General features: G+C 38.7%; 1 protein-coding gene across 1 annotated transcript in view; it reads right to left on the bottom strand.

The window, feature by feature from the left end:
• The window catches only part of C8H11orf65 (chromosome 8 C11orf65 homolog), a 56,990-nt gene that overhangs the window by 2,695 nt on the left and 36,314 nt on the right, over nucleotides 1-17,981 (bottom strand). Inside the window, exons 6-7 of the mRNA XM_034665702.1 lie at nucleotides 9,610-9,780; nucleotides 5-60 (exon numbers count right to left, since the gene is read on the bottom strand). Of these exons, the coding sequence (XP_034521593.1) occupies nucleotides 5-60; nucleotides 9,610-9,780 (227 nt within the window). The remainder of the gene's footprint in view (nucleotides 1-4; nucleotides 61-9,609; nucleotides 9,781-17,981) is intronic.

The following is a 17,981-nucleotide window of genomic DNA, read 5'->3' on the forward strand; positions in this document are numbered from 1 at the left end:
CTACTTTTGAAGTTATCTGAAGAGTTGCTTGTAGCAATTTCCTTCCAGTTGGCAATATACCTAAGCACATTATATGGGCATTCATTAAATTAAATTGATGTATTAGTAATAAAATGAACCATTAGTACATGTTAGACTACTTCTAAAATTCCACTTTCTCTATGAAATCTTGGATTGATGGTGACAAATGCACAGGTCCAATGTTTAATTCTCATGACTTGTCCATCTCCAGCTAGCTATCACGTATCTAAGGCAACCCCTAGAACAAGGAGTTGGAGGAGGAATAAAAATGGTGCATCTACCATTTACCCTAGTCGTGCCCTCTGATCTCCCTCCAGCACACCTCTTCTCATGCTATGCTGTTTCACTCCTGCAACTTCATGTCCTCAGTTGAGTGCAGACTAAGATCTCAGTTAACTTCTAAATTAAAAGCACCAACAGAAATTCTCTGAGAGAAAAAGTCAGGGGAAAACAACAACAACAAAACACCCTCTCCTGGGTTCTGGATTGTCAGACTTATGGTCTCTGTCATGTCACTGGAAATTTAAAGTGTGTGCTTTATGATCTTATTAGAGTAACGGTGCTATCTTTGCCATGTCCGGTAAATATAAGAAATTACATTAAAGTCAAGCACAATTTTAGGGCTGCCACCTCTGTTCCCTAAACAGAGACTGATTTAGGGAGAGAAAGGCAGCCCAAGAGGTAGAACAGGGAAGAGTAAGGCGTGATGAGCTACAAAGATGAGGCAGCTTTAAAGAGGCAGGTTTCCTGTGACTTATCCTATTTCACCCCTTTTCCCAAGCCTCCTTAAAATCAGGGAAGGAGCTGGTTGCTCCCAAGAAACCAAGTAAGGAGTTGGTCCCAAAAGGTGCTGACAAGGGACCTGGCAGAGAAAAAAACGAGAATTCTGAATCATGTAATTCAGAAAAATGCTGTGGTTTTTCAAGTACTTATTTATTCCTTTTGCATTGTTTTTACTCTCGTTGACTGTGTGTTTCTGGGATTCTGTTATTCTTGTTATTATAGGAAGGTATATATTATCCAACGTTATTTAATTATAACAAAGTACTGTGTCTAGGTTGGCTCCTTCTTGTCACTACTACCTGTTGTTGCTCCAAGAACTTTATTCTACAGCCTTAAATGGGATGCTGCTGGGTCACTGCCACATGAAAAAGACGCAGGAAAACCACAGACAGTGTAAAGCCCCTCCAGGATCTCTTAGTAGACAATTCAATCTGGCTTCACCTTAAATTTAGGCAAATTCTGTCTTCAGTGGTCACTCTCCTCAGAGGAGCACTATGAAGTGTTGGATGTCAATTATCCTGCTTTCTTGGATTTATATACTGAAAGGTTTTCAATCCACTTTCAAGAAACCAAGATAAAGGCTCTTCAATAAATTGTATGCTATGACCTGAGAGTCTGGGGCATAAACACATATCATATTTAAGGCTGATCACTAACCCTGCTCTACCTGAGATTAGGACATGAATTTATTTAGTTGCATAAATTTTTTTTCCCCTCATAATGAACATACCCGCTGCAACCAATAAGAAATCCAAGTTTTACAAATAGAAGCAACAATATAATAAGAGTATTACCAAGCTGATCTGATCTTTCTCACAAAGATATTTTTGGAATTTTTTACAAAATAAAGTGTGTGGAATGTACAGTGAATCCCTTGAAAGTATAAATTTAACATCTTAATGGTCCGGGAAAAGTCCCTGGCCAGAGAAGCCATATAACCACATGTCTTAGATATCAAAGAAGCAGCTTCAGACATAGACACTACCCATAACACAGATAGGCAGAGAGCTCTCACCAACAGGATTCATGGACTATCAGAAGACTAAGAAAATCCAGCAGCCAACCACTGAACGGGTCATATCAAAATTCACTTGCAGTTTGAAAAATATGAAGACTCCGGAAGAGGAACATCCATCTTGATAGAGAACATGACCCTGAAGCCCAGCAGGGTAAATGCCAGCAGCAGTGATAACAGCCATCACAAGGGTGATTCAATCATGATGCAAGGACTGTTTTACATTCCAAGGGCCCATGGCAGCGTATCTCTGGGTACTGCAGAAGGGCAACAGTACTCATCAGTATCCCTGAGTCCCAGAGTTAAATTGGCTCTACCTATTCTTCGAAGTAATAACAATATTGTTCTCAGTTGATATTGTTGTAATCAGAAGATGCCCACAACTGTTTCCAGTGCAGAGTCCGTCTGTCACACAAGGGGCTAGCACACAAGCTTTTTGGGAAGAAATTAGTTTGTATCACTGAACATCAATGTTCAACATATTTAGGTCATTCTAATGTTCTGACTACTGAAAACTGGCCACAGATTTTAGGGGCTACCAATTTTCTTGAAGGGAAAAATGTCAGACTCTGATATTCTCAACAAACAAGGTATCATCAAGACATGTGCAAATATCTACATGAGTACAAAGATCTAATAGAGAGTAGACTGTGAGACCATAAATACACTGCAAAAAACGTGCTGATACCAAACGTTTGCCATTAGTAGGGGAAGGTCTTTGCAAGTTTGGTCTTGTCTGAGATAATCAGTAGCTTGAGCTCAGTAACGTTACTGAAATATTCCCAAATAATCATGCTGGATTCCTTTGAAACTTTCGTTGTCCAGGACTCAACAGAAAAAGTTAGAATACAAGCATACCACTAAAGAAAACAATTAAACCATAAGGTAAGCAGGAGAATAAGAAAAGAACTACAAAATCAACCAGGAAAAAAATGAACAAAATGGCAATAAGTTCATACCTATCAATAATTACTTTAAATGTAAATCAACTAAATATTCCAATCAAAAGACTCAGGGTGACAGAATGGATAAAAAAACAAGACCCATCTATATGCTGCCTATAAGAGATCACTTCAAAATAAAGACACATACAGACTGCTGGTGAAGGCCTGGGAAATGCAAATGGAAGTGGAGAAAAAGCTGGAGTAGCAATATTTATATCAGACAAAACAGACTTTAACACAAAGACAGTAGCAAGAGACAAAGAATGGCATTACATCACGATGAAGGGATCAATCCAACAAGAAGATATAACAATTGTAAATATCTCTGCATCCAACACAGAAGCACCTAGCAAATGTTACCAGATATAAAGGGAGAAATACACGGTTATACTATAATACTAGGGGATTTTAACACTGCATCTATGTCAATGGATAGATTACCCAGACAGAAAAGCAATAAGAAAACAGTGGCTTTGCACAACATATTAGACCAGATGAACCTAACAGATGTGTACAGAACATTCCATCCAAATACAGCAGAATACATATTCAAGTGCACGTGGAACATTCTCTAAGATCACGTTAGGCCAAAAAAACCAGGCCAGAAAATAAATCTCAATAAATTTAAGATGACTGAAATCACATCAAGCATCTTTTCTGACCACATCAGTATGAAACTAGAACTCAATTAACAAAAAACCCCACCAAAACAGAAAAAAATCACAAACACATGAAGGCTAAACAATATGCTACTGAACAACCAATGGGTCAACAAAGAAATCAAAGAAGAAATAAAAAAATACATGGAGATAAATTAAAATGAAAGCACAACAGTCCAAAATCAATGGGAAGCAGCTAAAGCAGTTCTAAGAGGGAAAGTTGGTAATAATAGATGCCTAATATTCAAGAAACAAGAAAAATCTCAAACAACCCAAACTAACACCCAAGGAACTAAAAAAAAGAAAAAACTAAGCCCAAAGCTAGTAGAAGGAAAAAAAATAATAAAGACTAGAGAGGAAATAAATTACATAGAGACTAAAAGAACAATAGAAAGGATCCATGAAACCAAGAGGTGGCTCTTTGAAAAGATCAACAAAATTGATAAACCTTTAGTCAGATTCAACAAGAAAAAGAATAAAATCAGAAATGAAGTTGGAAAAATTACAACTGACACCACAGAGATACAAAAGATTATAAGAGAATATTATATAAAATTATATGCCAACAAATTGGACAACTGAGAAGAAATGAATAAATTCCTAGAAATATATGATCTTCTAAAACTGAATGAGGAAGAAATAGAAAAAATTGAATAGGCCGATCACTCTTGATGAAATTCAATCAGTAATCAAAAAACCCCCAACAAAAGTCCAGGATCAGATGGCTTCACATGTGAATTCTACCAAACATTTAAACCATAAGATACCTAGGAATAAACCTAACCAAAGAGGTAAAGGATCTATACTCTGAAAACTATAGAACACTTATGAAAGAAATTGAGGAAGACACAAAGAAATGGAAAAACATTCCATGCTCAAGGATTGGAAGAATAAATATTGTTAAATGTCTATGCTACTCCAAAGCAATCTACACCTACTCAATGCAATTCCTATGAAAATACCATCAACATTTTTTATAGAGCTGGAACAAACAATCCTAAAAATTGTATGAAATCAGAAAAGATCCTGAACAGCCAAAGGAATGCTGAGAAAGAAAACCAAATCTGGTGGCATCACAATTCTGGACTTCAAGATGTATTACAAAGCTCTAATCATCAAGATAATATAGCACAGGCACAAAAACAGACACATAGATCAATGGAACAGAATAGAGAACACAGAAATGGAGGACCCTCAACTCTATGGTCAACTAATCTTCAACAAAGCAGGAAAGAATATCCAATGGAAAAAAGACAGTCTCTTCAACAACTGGTGTTGGGAAAATTGGACAGCCACATGCAGAAGAATGAAACGTCTGGACCACTTTCTTACACCATACACAAAAATAAATTCAAAATGGATGAAAGATCTAAATATGAGATAGGAATCCATCAAAACTGTAGAGGAGAACACAGGCAGCAACCTCTCTGACCTTGGCCACAGCAACTTCTTGCTAGACATGTCTCCAAAGATAAGAGAAACAAAAGCAAAAATGAACTACTGGGACTTCATCAAGATAAAATGCTTTGCACCCCAAAAGAAACAGTCAGCAAAACTAAAAGGCAAACTACGGAATGGGAGAAGATATCTGTAAATGACATAACATATAAAGCGCTAGTATCCAAGATCTATAAAAACATCAAACTCCGCACCCAAAAAACAAAAAAATCCAGTCAAGAAATGGGCAGAAGACATGAACAGGTATTTCTCCAAAGAAGACATCCAAATGGCCAACAAACACATGAAGAAATGCTCCACATCACTCGTCATCAGGGAAATACAAATCAAAACCACAATGAGATATCACCTCACACCAGTCAGAATGGCTAAAGTTAACAACTCAGGAAATGACAGATGTTGGCAAGGATGTGGAGAGAGGGGAAGGAAAAGCAAACTGGTACAGCCACTCTGGAAAACAGTATGGAGCTTCCTCAAAAAGTTACAAATACAGCTACCCTACGACCCAGCAATTACACTACTATGTATTTATCCAAAGGATACAAACACAGTGATTTGAAGGGGCACATGCATCCCAATGTTTATAGCAGCAATGTCCACCGTGGCCAAAATATGGAAAGAGCTGAGATGTCCACCAACAGATGAATGGACAAAGAACGTACACACACACACACACACGAATATTACTCAGCCATCAAAAAGAATGAAATCTTGCTATTTGCAATGACGTGGATGAAACTAGAAGGTATTATGCTAAGCAAAGTCAGTCAGAGAAATACAAATACCATACATTTTCACTCATATGTGGAATTTAAGAGACAGAACAGATGAACATATGAGAAGGGAAGGAAAAATAAAATAAGACGAAAACAGAGAGGGAGACAAACCATAAGAAACTCTTACCATAGGGAACAAACTGAGGGTTGCTGGAGGGGAGGTGGGTGGGGGGATGGGGTAGTTGGATGATGGGCATTAAGGAGGGCACTTGAAGTAATGAGCACTGGGTGTTATGTGCAACTGATGAATCACTAAATTGTACCTCTGAAACTAATAATACAGTATATGTTAATTAAATTGCATTTGAATTAAAACATTTAAAAAAATAAAGAAGATTTAATACAAATTCTTCTCAAACTGTTCCAAAAAACAGAAGAGAAAGGAAAACTTCCAAATTCATTCCATGAGGCCAGCACTACCCTGACACCAAAACCAGTTAGACACCACAGAAAAAAACAAAACTATGAGCCAATTTACCTGATGACAAAGATGCAAAAATCCTCAACAAAATATTAACAAACTGAATTCAATAATAAGTAAAAGGATCATCCACCACAATCGAATGGGATTTAGTCCAGTGATGCAAGAGTGGCTCAATATTTGCAAATCAAGGGTGCCTGAGTGGCGCAGTTGTTAAACATCTGCCTTCGGCTCAGGGCATGATCCCAGCGTCCTGGGATCGAGCCCCACATCAGGCTCCTCTGCTGGGAGCCTGCTTCTTCCTCTCCCACTCCCCCTGCTTGTGTTCCCTCTCTCGCTAGCTGTCTCGCTCTGTCAAATAAATAAAATCTTTTAAAAAAAATTTGCAAATCAATCAATGTGAAATATCACATTAACAACAAGAAAAACCATATGATCCACTCAATAGATGGTAAAAATGCATTGACAAAATACCATATTGTTCATGATAAAAACTCTAAACAAAGTAGGTTTAGAGGGACATACCTCAATATAATAAAGGCTATATATGAAAAACACATAGCTAACAATGGTGAAAACTGAGAGCATTACTTATAAAATCAGGAACAAGATAAGAATGTCCACTCTCACTACTTTTATTCAACATAGTACTGGAAGTCCTAGCCACAGCAATCAGACAAGAAATAAAAGGCATCTAAATTGGTAAGGAAGAAGTAAAACTGTCACTATTTACAGCTGACATGATACTATATACAGAAAACCTGAAAGACTCCACCAAAAAACTATTAGAACTCATACATGGGGTGCCTGGGTAGCTTACTGGGTTAGGCATCCGACTCTTCTTCTTTTTTTTTTGTAGATTTAATGTATCTATTTTAGAGAGAGAGTGTGCATGCGAGCAAGAGCACTAGCACTAGACTAGCACTAGACGAGCACTAGCACGAGTGGGGGGAGGGGCAGAGGGAGAAGCAGGCTTCCTGCAGGGAGCCTGACACAAGGCTCCACCCCAGGACCCCAAGATCATGACCTGAGCTGAAGGCAAACGTTTAACCAACTGGGCCACCCAGGCGCCCCTAGGCATCTGACTCTTGATCTCAGGGATCATGAGCTTGAGCTCCATGTTGGGCTCCATGCTCACGGGCCTACAAAAAAATAAAGAAAAAGAATTCATAAATGAATTTAGTGAAGTTGCAGAATGCAAAATTAATATACAGAAATCTGTTGCATTTCTATGCACTAATAATAAAGTAGCAGAAAGAGAAATTAAGAAAACAATCCCATGTTCAATTGCACCAAAAAGAATAAAATATCTAGGAATAAACCTAACCAATGAGGTGAAAAACCCATACTCTGAAAACTGTTAAGATACTGATGAAAGAAATTGAACACAACACAAATGGAAAGATATACTGTGCTCGCACATTGGTTGTTAAATGTTAAAATGTTCATACTACCCAAAGCAATCTACAGATTTAACAAAATCCCTATCAAAATATCAACAGCATTTTTCACAGAACTAAAACACACAATCCTAAAATTTGAATGGAACCACAAAAGACTCCAAATAGCCAAGGCAATCTTGAGAAAGAAGAACAAAGCTGGAGGTATCACAATCCAGAATTCAAAGTACACTACAAAGTTACAGTAATTAAAATAGTATGGTACTGGCACGAAAACAGACATATAGATCAATGCAATAGGTTACAGAGCCAGAAATAAATCCATACGTATATGGTTAATTAATCTATGACAAAGGAGGCAAGAATATATAATAAAGACACTCTCTTCAATAAATGGTGTTGGGAAAACTGGACCGCTACATGCAAAAGAATGAAACTAGACCACTTTCTCAAACCACACGCAAAAATAAACTCAAAATGATTAGAGACCTAAATATGAGACCTAAAACCATAAGTCTCCTAGAAAAAAATGTAGGCAGTAATTTCTTGATATCGGTCTTGGCAACATTTTTCTAGCCATGTCTCCTCAGGCAAACAAAACCAAACCAAAAATAAACTATTGGGACTACACCAAAATAAAAAGCTTTTACATAGCAAAATAAACTGTGAACAAAATGAAAAGGTGACTTACTGAATGGGAGATATTTACAGATGAAATATACAATGAGGGGTTAATATCCAAAATACATAAAGAACACACACACACACCCAGTTAAAAATGGGCAGGAGATATGAATACACATTTCTCCAAAGAAGACATCCAGATGGCCAACAGACGCATGCAAAGATGCTCAACACCACTTATCATCAGGGAAATACAGATCAGAACCACAATGAGATATCACCTCACACCTATCAGAATAACTAAAATAAAAAAGACAAGAAATTCTAAGTGTTTGTGAGGATGTGGAGAAAAGCAAACCCTCCTGCACTGTTGGTGATAATGCAAACTGGTGCAGCCACTGTGGGAAACTGTGTGGAGGTTCCTCAAAAAATTAAAAATTGAAATACCATATGATCCAGTAATTGCACTACTGGGTATTTACCAAAACAAATATACTAACTTGAAAAGATATTTATGTTTATTGCAGCATTATTTACAGTAGCCACAATATGGAAGCAACCCAAGTGTCCACCAACTGATGGATAAAAAAAAGATGTGAGGTACACACACACACAGACACACAGTGGACTGTTACTCAGCCATAAAAAGATGAAGTCTTGACATTTGTGAAAATATGGATGGAGCTAGAGGGTGAAATAAGTCAGAGAGACAAAGACAAATACCAAAGAATTTCACTTGGTGTGTAACCTAAGAACTAGATTTTATTTCTAAGAAACAAACAAACAAACAAAAAAATCAGACTCTAAATATAGAGCACCGATGTTTGTCAAAGAGGAAGTGGGTGGCAGGATGAGTGAAACAGATAAAGGGGATTAAGAGATACAAACTTCCAGTTATAAAATAAATCACAGAGATGAGAAATACAGCATCGGGAATACAGTTAATAATATATAAAGTTGTATGATGACAGATGGTGACTGTACTTATCATGGTGAACAGTGAACTATATACAGAATTGTCGCATCACTATTTATAGACCTACAACTCCTATAACATTGTATGTTAATTATACTTCAATTAAAAAAAAGAATACCTGTCTAATTTTTTTCTTTTAGATCATCTCTTCCTTTATATTCGTCCCTCTATCTTCTTTTTTTTTCTAGACAAACAATACTCGTTTGTTTTTATTTTTTTTAAGGTTTTTTTTTTTGTTTATGCGACAGAGACAGAGATAGAGACAGCCAGCGAGAGAGGGAACACAAGCAGGGGGGAGTGGGAGAGGAAGAAGCAGGCTCATAGCGGAGGAGCCTGATGTGGCTCGATCCCATAACGCCGGGATCACGCCCTGAGCCGAAGGCAGACACTTAACCGCTGTGCCACCCAGGCGCCCCTATTTTTGTTTTTTAAAGATTATGTTTGTGGGCCCGAGATTCCTAGCAGAGGTGGGAACAGCAGAAACATACATGAGGCCTGCCCTTGCTCCCCAGTAACAGCAGAAGGCATTTACTCATCAAAGTTCAGTGCGTTTGTCCAGGTCAGCACTTCCTCCACTTCCCATTCCATCACAGAATCTATTCCACCGCCTTCGACAGCTCTCATTAGCCCCTTGGTTGCCGTGTGAATTAAATCTAGAGTTCTACGATTTGTTGACTTAGCCTCTAGGCTTCCTGCATAGTACCTAAACAGGAAAAAGGAAGGGAGACATAAACCTTGTGAAACAGGTCATTACTAGTAGATGCAGTTAATATATATACATATTGTTGCTGTGAAACCATTTACATATTAAACCAAGTTTTCACCTGATTTAACTTACATACATCCAAACCAAGTTCTATGTGATGGGATTTTTGGGTGGTGGGGGGAAGGAAAGAAAAGAGAAACAAAGCAACTTAATCAACCACGCTAACCGGTGATGACTCGTTTCAAAACCACCCCTTAGTATGTGGCGCTGCTATGATACAATGAAAAACCAAGTAACTACATCACTGAGTCATCGAATTCCAGAGTCAAATGCTCTTGGAGACCAGATGACTAGCCCTCTCGTCTTACAGGAGAGAGATTAAGTCCTGGAAGACAAGGTCATGTGGCTAACGGCTGGTAAGGAGGGGAAAGCCAGGGGAACGGGAAACAGAGGGAGAGGCAAAGGGAAGAGAGATGGTAACAACCTTTTTTGTGTCAGGTACTTTTCATACATTATCTCATTTAATTCTCTCTAAAAAGACACAGCCATTTGTGACAGCTATTTTTATTCCCATTTTACAGGTGAGGAAATCGAGAGCTGGAGAAGTTAAGAAATTGTTCAAGATCATGTAGGTAGTAAACATATGTCAGAGCCCGTATTTGAATGTGACTCCAAGTCCAAACTTCTTCAGTGGCTCTGTTCTGTCTCATGTTAGTCTGAGCACATAAATGAATGTATCCACCAAACGTGAGCTGAGTAGAGACAAGTTAGCAGTTTTTACCAAGAATATTGGAAAACAGCACTTTTTCTTCAGTTTTTCATTTTAAGATCTACATTGGTATTCCATTTTTAAAGTTAAGCTACTGTGAAACTGTGTTCATGGATTAATTCAACACTGAGTAGGAAGTGGCATGGTGGTCATGTAGGGCTAGGTAGGACTCTGATATCCAACTATCTGGCCTTGAGTCTTGCTTCTGTGATTTACTAGCTCTATGACCTTTGCCAAATGACCTAGTCTTTCTGGCTTAAGATTACCTTAAAATGGTAATCATAATACTCTTCTTCTCAGCATTCTTGAGAGGTTAGAAGTGTAAGTCTTTATAAAGCATTCAGAACTATGACTGGCACATAGGAAGCATTCAGTAAAAGAAGGCTTACAAATTCCTGGATGGTAAGGGGTAGGACAGAGGCAAGATATGTCTCTCCCTTCATGAAGTTTCCGCTTTTTCAAACTTTACATAGATAACGATCCATAAGAGCTACTTTCATAGAAGAGGAACATGCCTCTTGATTTATATTGGTTAGTAAGAGCACAAATTGTAAGAAAGTATAATTTCACAATTTTTCTATAGTTCTTCATTCACTTACTCATGTAATAAATATGTATTGAGTGTCCACCATTTGCAAAGCACTGTGTACAGAGGTGGGATTCTTCTGTGGAACTTCCAATCTTTTATATTCCCTGAACATTAATAGGCACTCAAAAAAATATGTACTGAATGAATGAATGAATGAACGAACAATGGTACCCAATGGCCCAGGTTTATTAACTAATGTTGATGCCACAACAAAAATGCATTTAGAAATGAGAAACTTCTGGAAGGCTAGAGGTGAGCATATTTTTTTTTATGAGTTCTTCCATGTTTTACCTTCCCAAATACACACTTGTGATTAGATCTGGAAACCTGGATGATATTTCTTTGTACTTTGGCAATAGTGATTTACAACAGTTATCTATTTTTGCTATCAGCAAGGATACACAGAAAGAGGATTCATTTTAAAGAGAATTATAATACTTATTCCAAGAATTTAATTCTGTTTTAAGCTCTTTAAATATTAGTCGTTATTTATAGTTAAGTGGGCTATAACAGTAATCAAACAACAATAGGTTAGCAAGTAGAAAAGAATTTCAAATAGTAACCAGAAATACAGATCACTTTATAATAAGCATAATTTGTTTTATAAAAAATGAGTGGCATTTAAAACAAAAGATATAAAATTTGGCTTCAGAGGTAATGTTGCAATATATCCATTTTTAGATAGTTTCATATTCTAAGACAAAAAATTTAAAGAGAAAAAGATTATAAAAATGTTTTTCTGAATATGCCAACAGGGAGAAAGCTAAAATGCAAAAGACCTAGTAAGAATCAAAGTTTAAACTGGAAAAGAAGTCAAGAAGAGCTAAGATCTGTAGCACACAGGAAGGGAATGTAAAAATCACATTTTTTTTTAATTAAGAGAGAGGTAAAAAAAAAAAAGTATCATGATTTTGTTCGCCGCTGATTCTCAACATAAGTCAGTAGAGGGTGCCCTCAGTGAACAAAGCACACAAAGTAACATTTCTCCTTCACCCTCTGCAACCTTACAAAAAGGAAACATTACAACATCCAGCCCTAAGGACTCACTTGCTCACTCACTTTATTCAACATACAACATGTATTCATTAAGCATCTACTATGTCTACAGCCCTGTACTGACAAACAGATCAGAGTCCCTGTTCTTTAGGAGCTCAAAGTGTAGTGGAGGTGGCAAATATGCAGAGATTTGCACAAGTGTGACAGCTGAGTATATAATACATCTGTGAGGGCACCTCCAAAAAGTGCCTGTGCCTAGCTAAGTCAGGGCAGGCTTCAGAAGATGTCTGAGCCAAGTATCAAAAGGTGAAGGCTTTGTTGCCATGAAACTGAGCCAGAAAAGAGCAAGCCAGGGAGAGGGACTATCATGTGGGATGTAGGTAACAGTGAGCCCCTAACATATTTCGGGTAAGGAGGTGATTTAACTTGTGTTTTCAAGGCATGCCATCAGTGTTTACACAGAGATGGCAAAAGATTAGAGACAAAGAGACCAAGTAGAAGGATTCTGCCCATGAAGTAGAGATGTGAGCACTGAGAAGCTGCAGTCAGGGAGGGACAGACATGCCAGACTTGGGAGAGTCTTTGGAAGCAGAATGGATAGGACTTTATGACAGATGACACATGGGAGCTTATGAAAGATAAGAAGTCAAGGAGAACCCCCACATTTCTGTCTTGGATGACTGGGTAAATGATGGTGTCATAACCTGAGGCCAAGAGGAATATGGAAAAGAAATAATTTTTATGATGAGGAATAGAAGAAATTCAGTGTTAGACCAGTTGAGTTTGAGATGGAAATGTCCATGTAATTAGAAATAGAGGGCTCAGTTATGGATGAGGATTGTTTTGACAGTAAACAGAAAGAAAAAAAGGAAGAAAGAAAACAGACTATTATTCATGTGCACTGGCTTATTACCAGGTGTCTCCCCTCCCCCGCCCCGGGCTGTGCCGGAGCTTGAGCAAATACTAGCGTTCGGTGAATGCCAGCTGTTTCTGGATGACGGCACATACAGTGAGTGTATTTGGTTGTTCTGAGCCTACTACCACACTTCCTTTACTGTACATGGGTCCCCAGTTAGAGGCAATGTCGTATGGAATAAAATGATGATGGCTAAGGCTTCTGTAATAAATGGTACTGCTGACAGAAGCAATGCAAGGAGAGAAGTAAAATACGTATCCAGAATGTTTTTCACTGCGAACACAGAGATGCCACCTCCACGTGGGAAGGGTCCAACATAATCAGCCCGCCACCAGGCAGCCAGCGCACTGCTGGAAGCAAAGCAATGGCCTTTGCTGTCCAGTTAGCTGTGGCTATAGAGCCAGAAAAACCTCAGGGAGGAAGAGACCAAGTTTATGAGTCTATATGGAGCCTCCATCCCTATTCCCATGGCCACTTCGATGGCTCCACTGAGAACCACTGAGGAGGCCAGGTGAAAAAACGGACATCCACAGGTTGGACCATCTCGTCCATCTGAATGCTTAGAGCTTTCTGCCTCCTAGGCCCTCGGAAAGGCATTCACAAGAACACAAGTATATGCTATGCCCATTCTGAGTATACCTGTCCCCAGACCTAATCCCAATTTCCCCCATTCCATCCAAGTACCTCATCAGCTGAGAAGCTCTGTTACTGGCCACAGTCAAAAAGGTCCCTGTCTCAAGCAATTTCTCCTTTCTATAGGAAGCAGAACACCGCTTATGCTCACTGGGAGGGTACCCTTTGGCCAATTTCTGGGCCTACTGGGGGTTGTAATCTAGTGGCTGTCCATATTTGGATGTTGCCAGAATCCTGTGCAGATCCACAGTGAATTAAACCTAATACAGTCTCCCTCTGTTAGCGTGTCCCAGGTGAGCCCCCATGAAGACAAACATGGAGATGACACGGAGCCAGGTCAGCAGGGTTACCAGGGCCTCCTGGGGTTACAGCTAGTGCGTAGCTGAGTAGACTGCACGTTAAGAGGAACAAATATATACATTCCCCTGTGGCTTCAGAAATCCTTTTTTTCTACAGTATGCCGGAGAAGTTCAGTCATTTTGCAATAGTAGAGCTTTGGTTGAGTTCAGGCTTTGATTAGACAACCAGACAGACTACTTAACATCATTTCTGGGTCCTCAAGCCAACACATTAAATTCATGATCCTAGATGAATGTGGTCATTATCAGTAAATTTAACCCAATCATCTTCTGATCTCGCAACCTGAAAATCCACTCTCACACGTTTCTGAGGCTCCTACTAATAGAGATTGATAAATTCTTGGAAGTCTTTTGATTTATAAGTGATCTCCTCCTGGAGTAGACCTTGCACATCTGTGTCTGGGCTGTTTTGAGAACTCTCTCTGTGGGCTGGAGGCAATGAGCAATGTTGTGGGAGAATCAGCATGAGCACATGCAGCAACTATGTCAGGTGCAGTCACCGAAAAGCTTTATGCACAGAAGGCCTGGTTCCCACAAAACAGGGAGGAAGAATTTCCTCCACCAACAGGGGAGTTTGAAGTTCAAGATTCTCAGCCTTATCTATGCCTGCCCACATGTCCCCATCCTAGGTCTCTGGGTTCCACTTCTTCTCCACTCACGCCCCTACCTTAGTGCATAAGATCTAAGAGCACTAAGCATTTGGTTGCACTGCAGGCTCTGTGATCCTATGACCCTTACAACTGGTTCCTGGGTTGCCTCCAACTCACCCTGCAAGTACAAGAAATGAAGATCTTCTGAAGATCTGCACATATTCTTATAAAAATCAATGGATGAACGGATAAAGAAAATGTGATACACACAGAAGAATATTATTCAGCCATAAAAATGAAATTGTGCCATTTGCAACAACACGAATGGACCTTGAGAGCATTATCGAAGTGAAGTCAGATGGAGAAAGATAAATACCGTATGATCTTACATATCAAATCTAAAAATACACACACAAGCTCAAAGATAAACAGAATAGATTGGTGACTGTCAAAGGCAATGGGTTGGGGGATGAACAAAATGGGTGGAGGGGGGTCACAAAAGTTCTAACAACTTCACCGAGGTATAGCTGATGTACAATAAACACACATATTTAAACAGAACTTGAAGACTTTTGACGTAAGTATACACTTGTGAATCCATCACTACAGTAAAAAATGAACATATCCATCACCCCCCAAATTTCCTTGTGCCCCTTTTTCATCCTTTCCTCTTCTCATCGCCCACCCTCATCTCCAACTACTGATCTGCTTTGTATTTCTCCAGATTTGTTCATATTTTCTAGCCTTTTATGTAAATGGAATCATACAGTATGAACTCTTTTTTTGACTGGTTTCTTTCTTTCTTTCTTTTTTTTTTTTTTTAAAGATTTTATTTATTTATTTGACAGAGATAGAGACAGCCAGCGAGAGAGGGAACACAAGCAGGGGGAGTGGGAGAGGAAGAAGCAGGCTCATAGCAGAAGAGCCTGATGTGGGGCTCGATCCCACAACGCCAGGATCACGCCCTGAGCCGAAGGCAGACGCTTAACCGCTGTGCCACCCAGGCGCCCCATGACTGGTTTCTTTCATTCAGCATTGTTATTCTGAGATTTATCCACGTTGCTATGTGTATCAATTGTTCATTCCTTCCTATTGCTGAGTAGTATTTCTTTGTGTACATAATCACAATTTGTTCAACAAGTGACATTTGGGTTGATGGACATGTGGCTGTTTCTGGGTTCTGGCTATTACAAGTAAAGCTGCTATGAACACTCATATACAATCTTTCTGTGGACATAGGTTCTTATTCTCTGGAGTACATACCTAGAAGTGGAATGCTTGGAATGAAGAGTAAGTGTATATTTATTAATAAGAAAACTGTCAAACTGGTTCCCAAAGCAGAAGTAGCAGTTTGCATTCACTCCATACCTGTGCCAACAATGAGTATGGCAGACAGAACCATCCTAGTGTATATATAGTGGTAACTCATCAAAGTTTTAGTCTGCACTTCCTTAATGACGAACGATGACAGTCATTACTTGTGCTCTTTTGCTATCCATGTATCTTCAATGATAGAATGTTCAAATCTTTTGCTCAATTTGTCTTATCATTGGGTTTTGAGGGTTTTTGATATTCTAGATACAAGACTTTAATTATTTAATTATTTATATATAAAATATATATATAAATATATAAAATATATATATCACTAAAGTTTTCTTCCTGTCTGTGGCTTATCTTTTTTCCTCAAGATTTTATTTAAATTCCACTTAGTCAATATACATGTAGCTTGTCGTTTTATTTTTTTAACAATGTCTTTCACAGAGCAAAAGCTTTCAACTTTGATGAAGTGCAATTTGACAACTTTTTAAAATGTCATGCCTTCTGTGTCCTATTTAAGAAATTTTTGCCAGAACCAAGGTCACTAAGATTGTCTCCTTTGCTTACTTGTAGATATTTTATGGTTTTAGCATTTATATTTGATCTGTGATCTCTTCTGAACTATAAAACTTTACATATATGGTGTTAGAGATAACGGTCAAGGTTCATTGTTCTAAATTTGAATATACAATTTGTTGAAAAGAATATCTTTTTCCATGGGGCGCCTGGGTGGCACAGCGGTTAAGTGTCTGCCTTCGGCTCAGGGCGTGATCCCGGCGTTATGGGATCGAGCCCCACGTCAGGCTCCTCTGCTGTGAGCCTGCTTCTTCCTCTCCCACTCCCCCTGCTTGTGTTCCCTCTCTCGCTGGCTGTCTATCTCTGTCAAATAAATAAATAAAATCTTAAAAAAAAAAAAAAAAGATTATCTTTTTCCAATTATATTGCCTTGGCACCTGTGTTAAAACTCATCAGTATACATGTGTATCTATTTTTCTCAACTCTTGATTCTGTTCCATTAATCTATGTCTATCTTTATGCTAATAACACAATGTCTTAAGTATATTAAGTCTTGGATTCAAGTAGTGTAGTTCTCCAAATTTTATGCTTCCAAAAATTGTTTTGGCTAATCTAGCTCCAATGCATTTCCACAAAAATTTTCAAATCAACTTGTCAACTTCCCCCAAAATCCTGCTGTAACTTTTGATTGTGACTGAATGTACAGATCTGGAGACAATGAACATCTTAACAATACGGAGTTCTCTGATCCATTACCACCTTATATCTCATCATTTATTTAGGCCTTCTTTAAGTTACCTTAGCAGTGTTTTGAAGTTTTTAGTGGATAGGTCATACAAAATTTTTTCTTCAATTTATGCTTAGGTATTTCATGTTTTCTAATGTGTTTTCAAAAATTCAATTTCCCATTGTTTCTTGCTGGAATGTGGCAATATGGTTGGCTTCTGCATCTCACAACCTTGCTAAACTCACTTAGTAGTTCCAATAAGTTTTTTGTAGATTCCTTAGGATTATGTACCTAGTCAATCAAGTCAACTGTGAATAAAGACTCTTTTAGATAGATCTTCCTTTCCAATGTCAGTGTCTCCCTCCTCCCTTTTTTTTTAAAGATTTTATTTATTTGAGAGAGAGAGAGACAGTCAGCGAGAGAGGGAACACAAGCAGGGGGAGTGGGAGAGGAAGAAGCAGGCTCCCAGTGGAGCAAGGAGCCCAATGCGGGGCTTGATCCCAGGACCCTAGGATCATGCCCTGAGCCTAAGGCAGATGCTTAACGACTGAGCCACCCAGGCGCCCCCTTCATCCCTCTTTCTTGGCCTTATTGCACTGACTAGGACCCTTCAGTGCTGTGTTGTAAAGAAGTGGTGAAAGCAGACATCCTTGCCTTGTTCCTGATCTTAGGGAGAAAGCATTCAGTCTTTCACCTTTAAGTATCATGTTAGCAGGAGGTTTTTTGTACATATCCTTTATCAGGTGGAGGACTTCTTTTCCATTCCTAGTTTGACAAGAGTTT

This window comes from Ailuropoda melanoleuca, chromosome 8 (assembly GCF_002007445.2).
Source record: "Ailuropoda melanoleuca isolate Jingjing chromosome 8, ASM200744v2, whole genome shotgun sequence".
NCBI classification, from domain to species: Eukaryota; Metazoa; Chordata; class Mammalia; order Carnivora; family Ursidae; genus Ailuropoda; species Ailuropoda melanoleuca.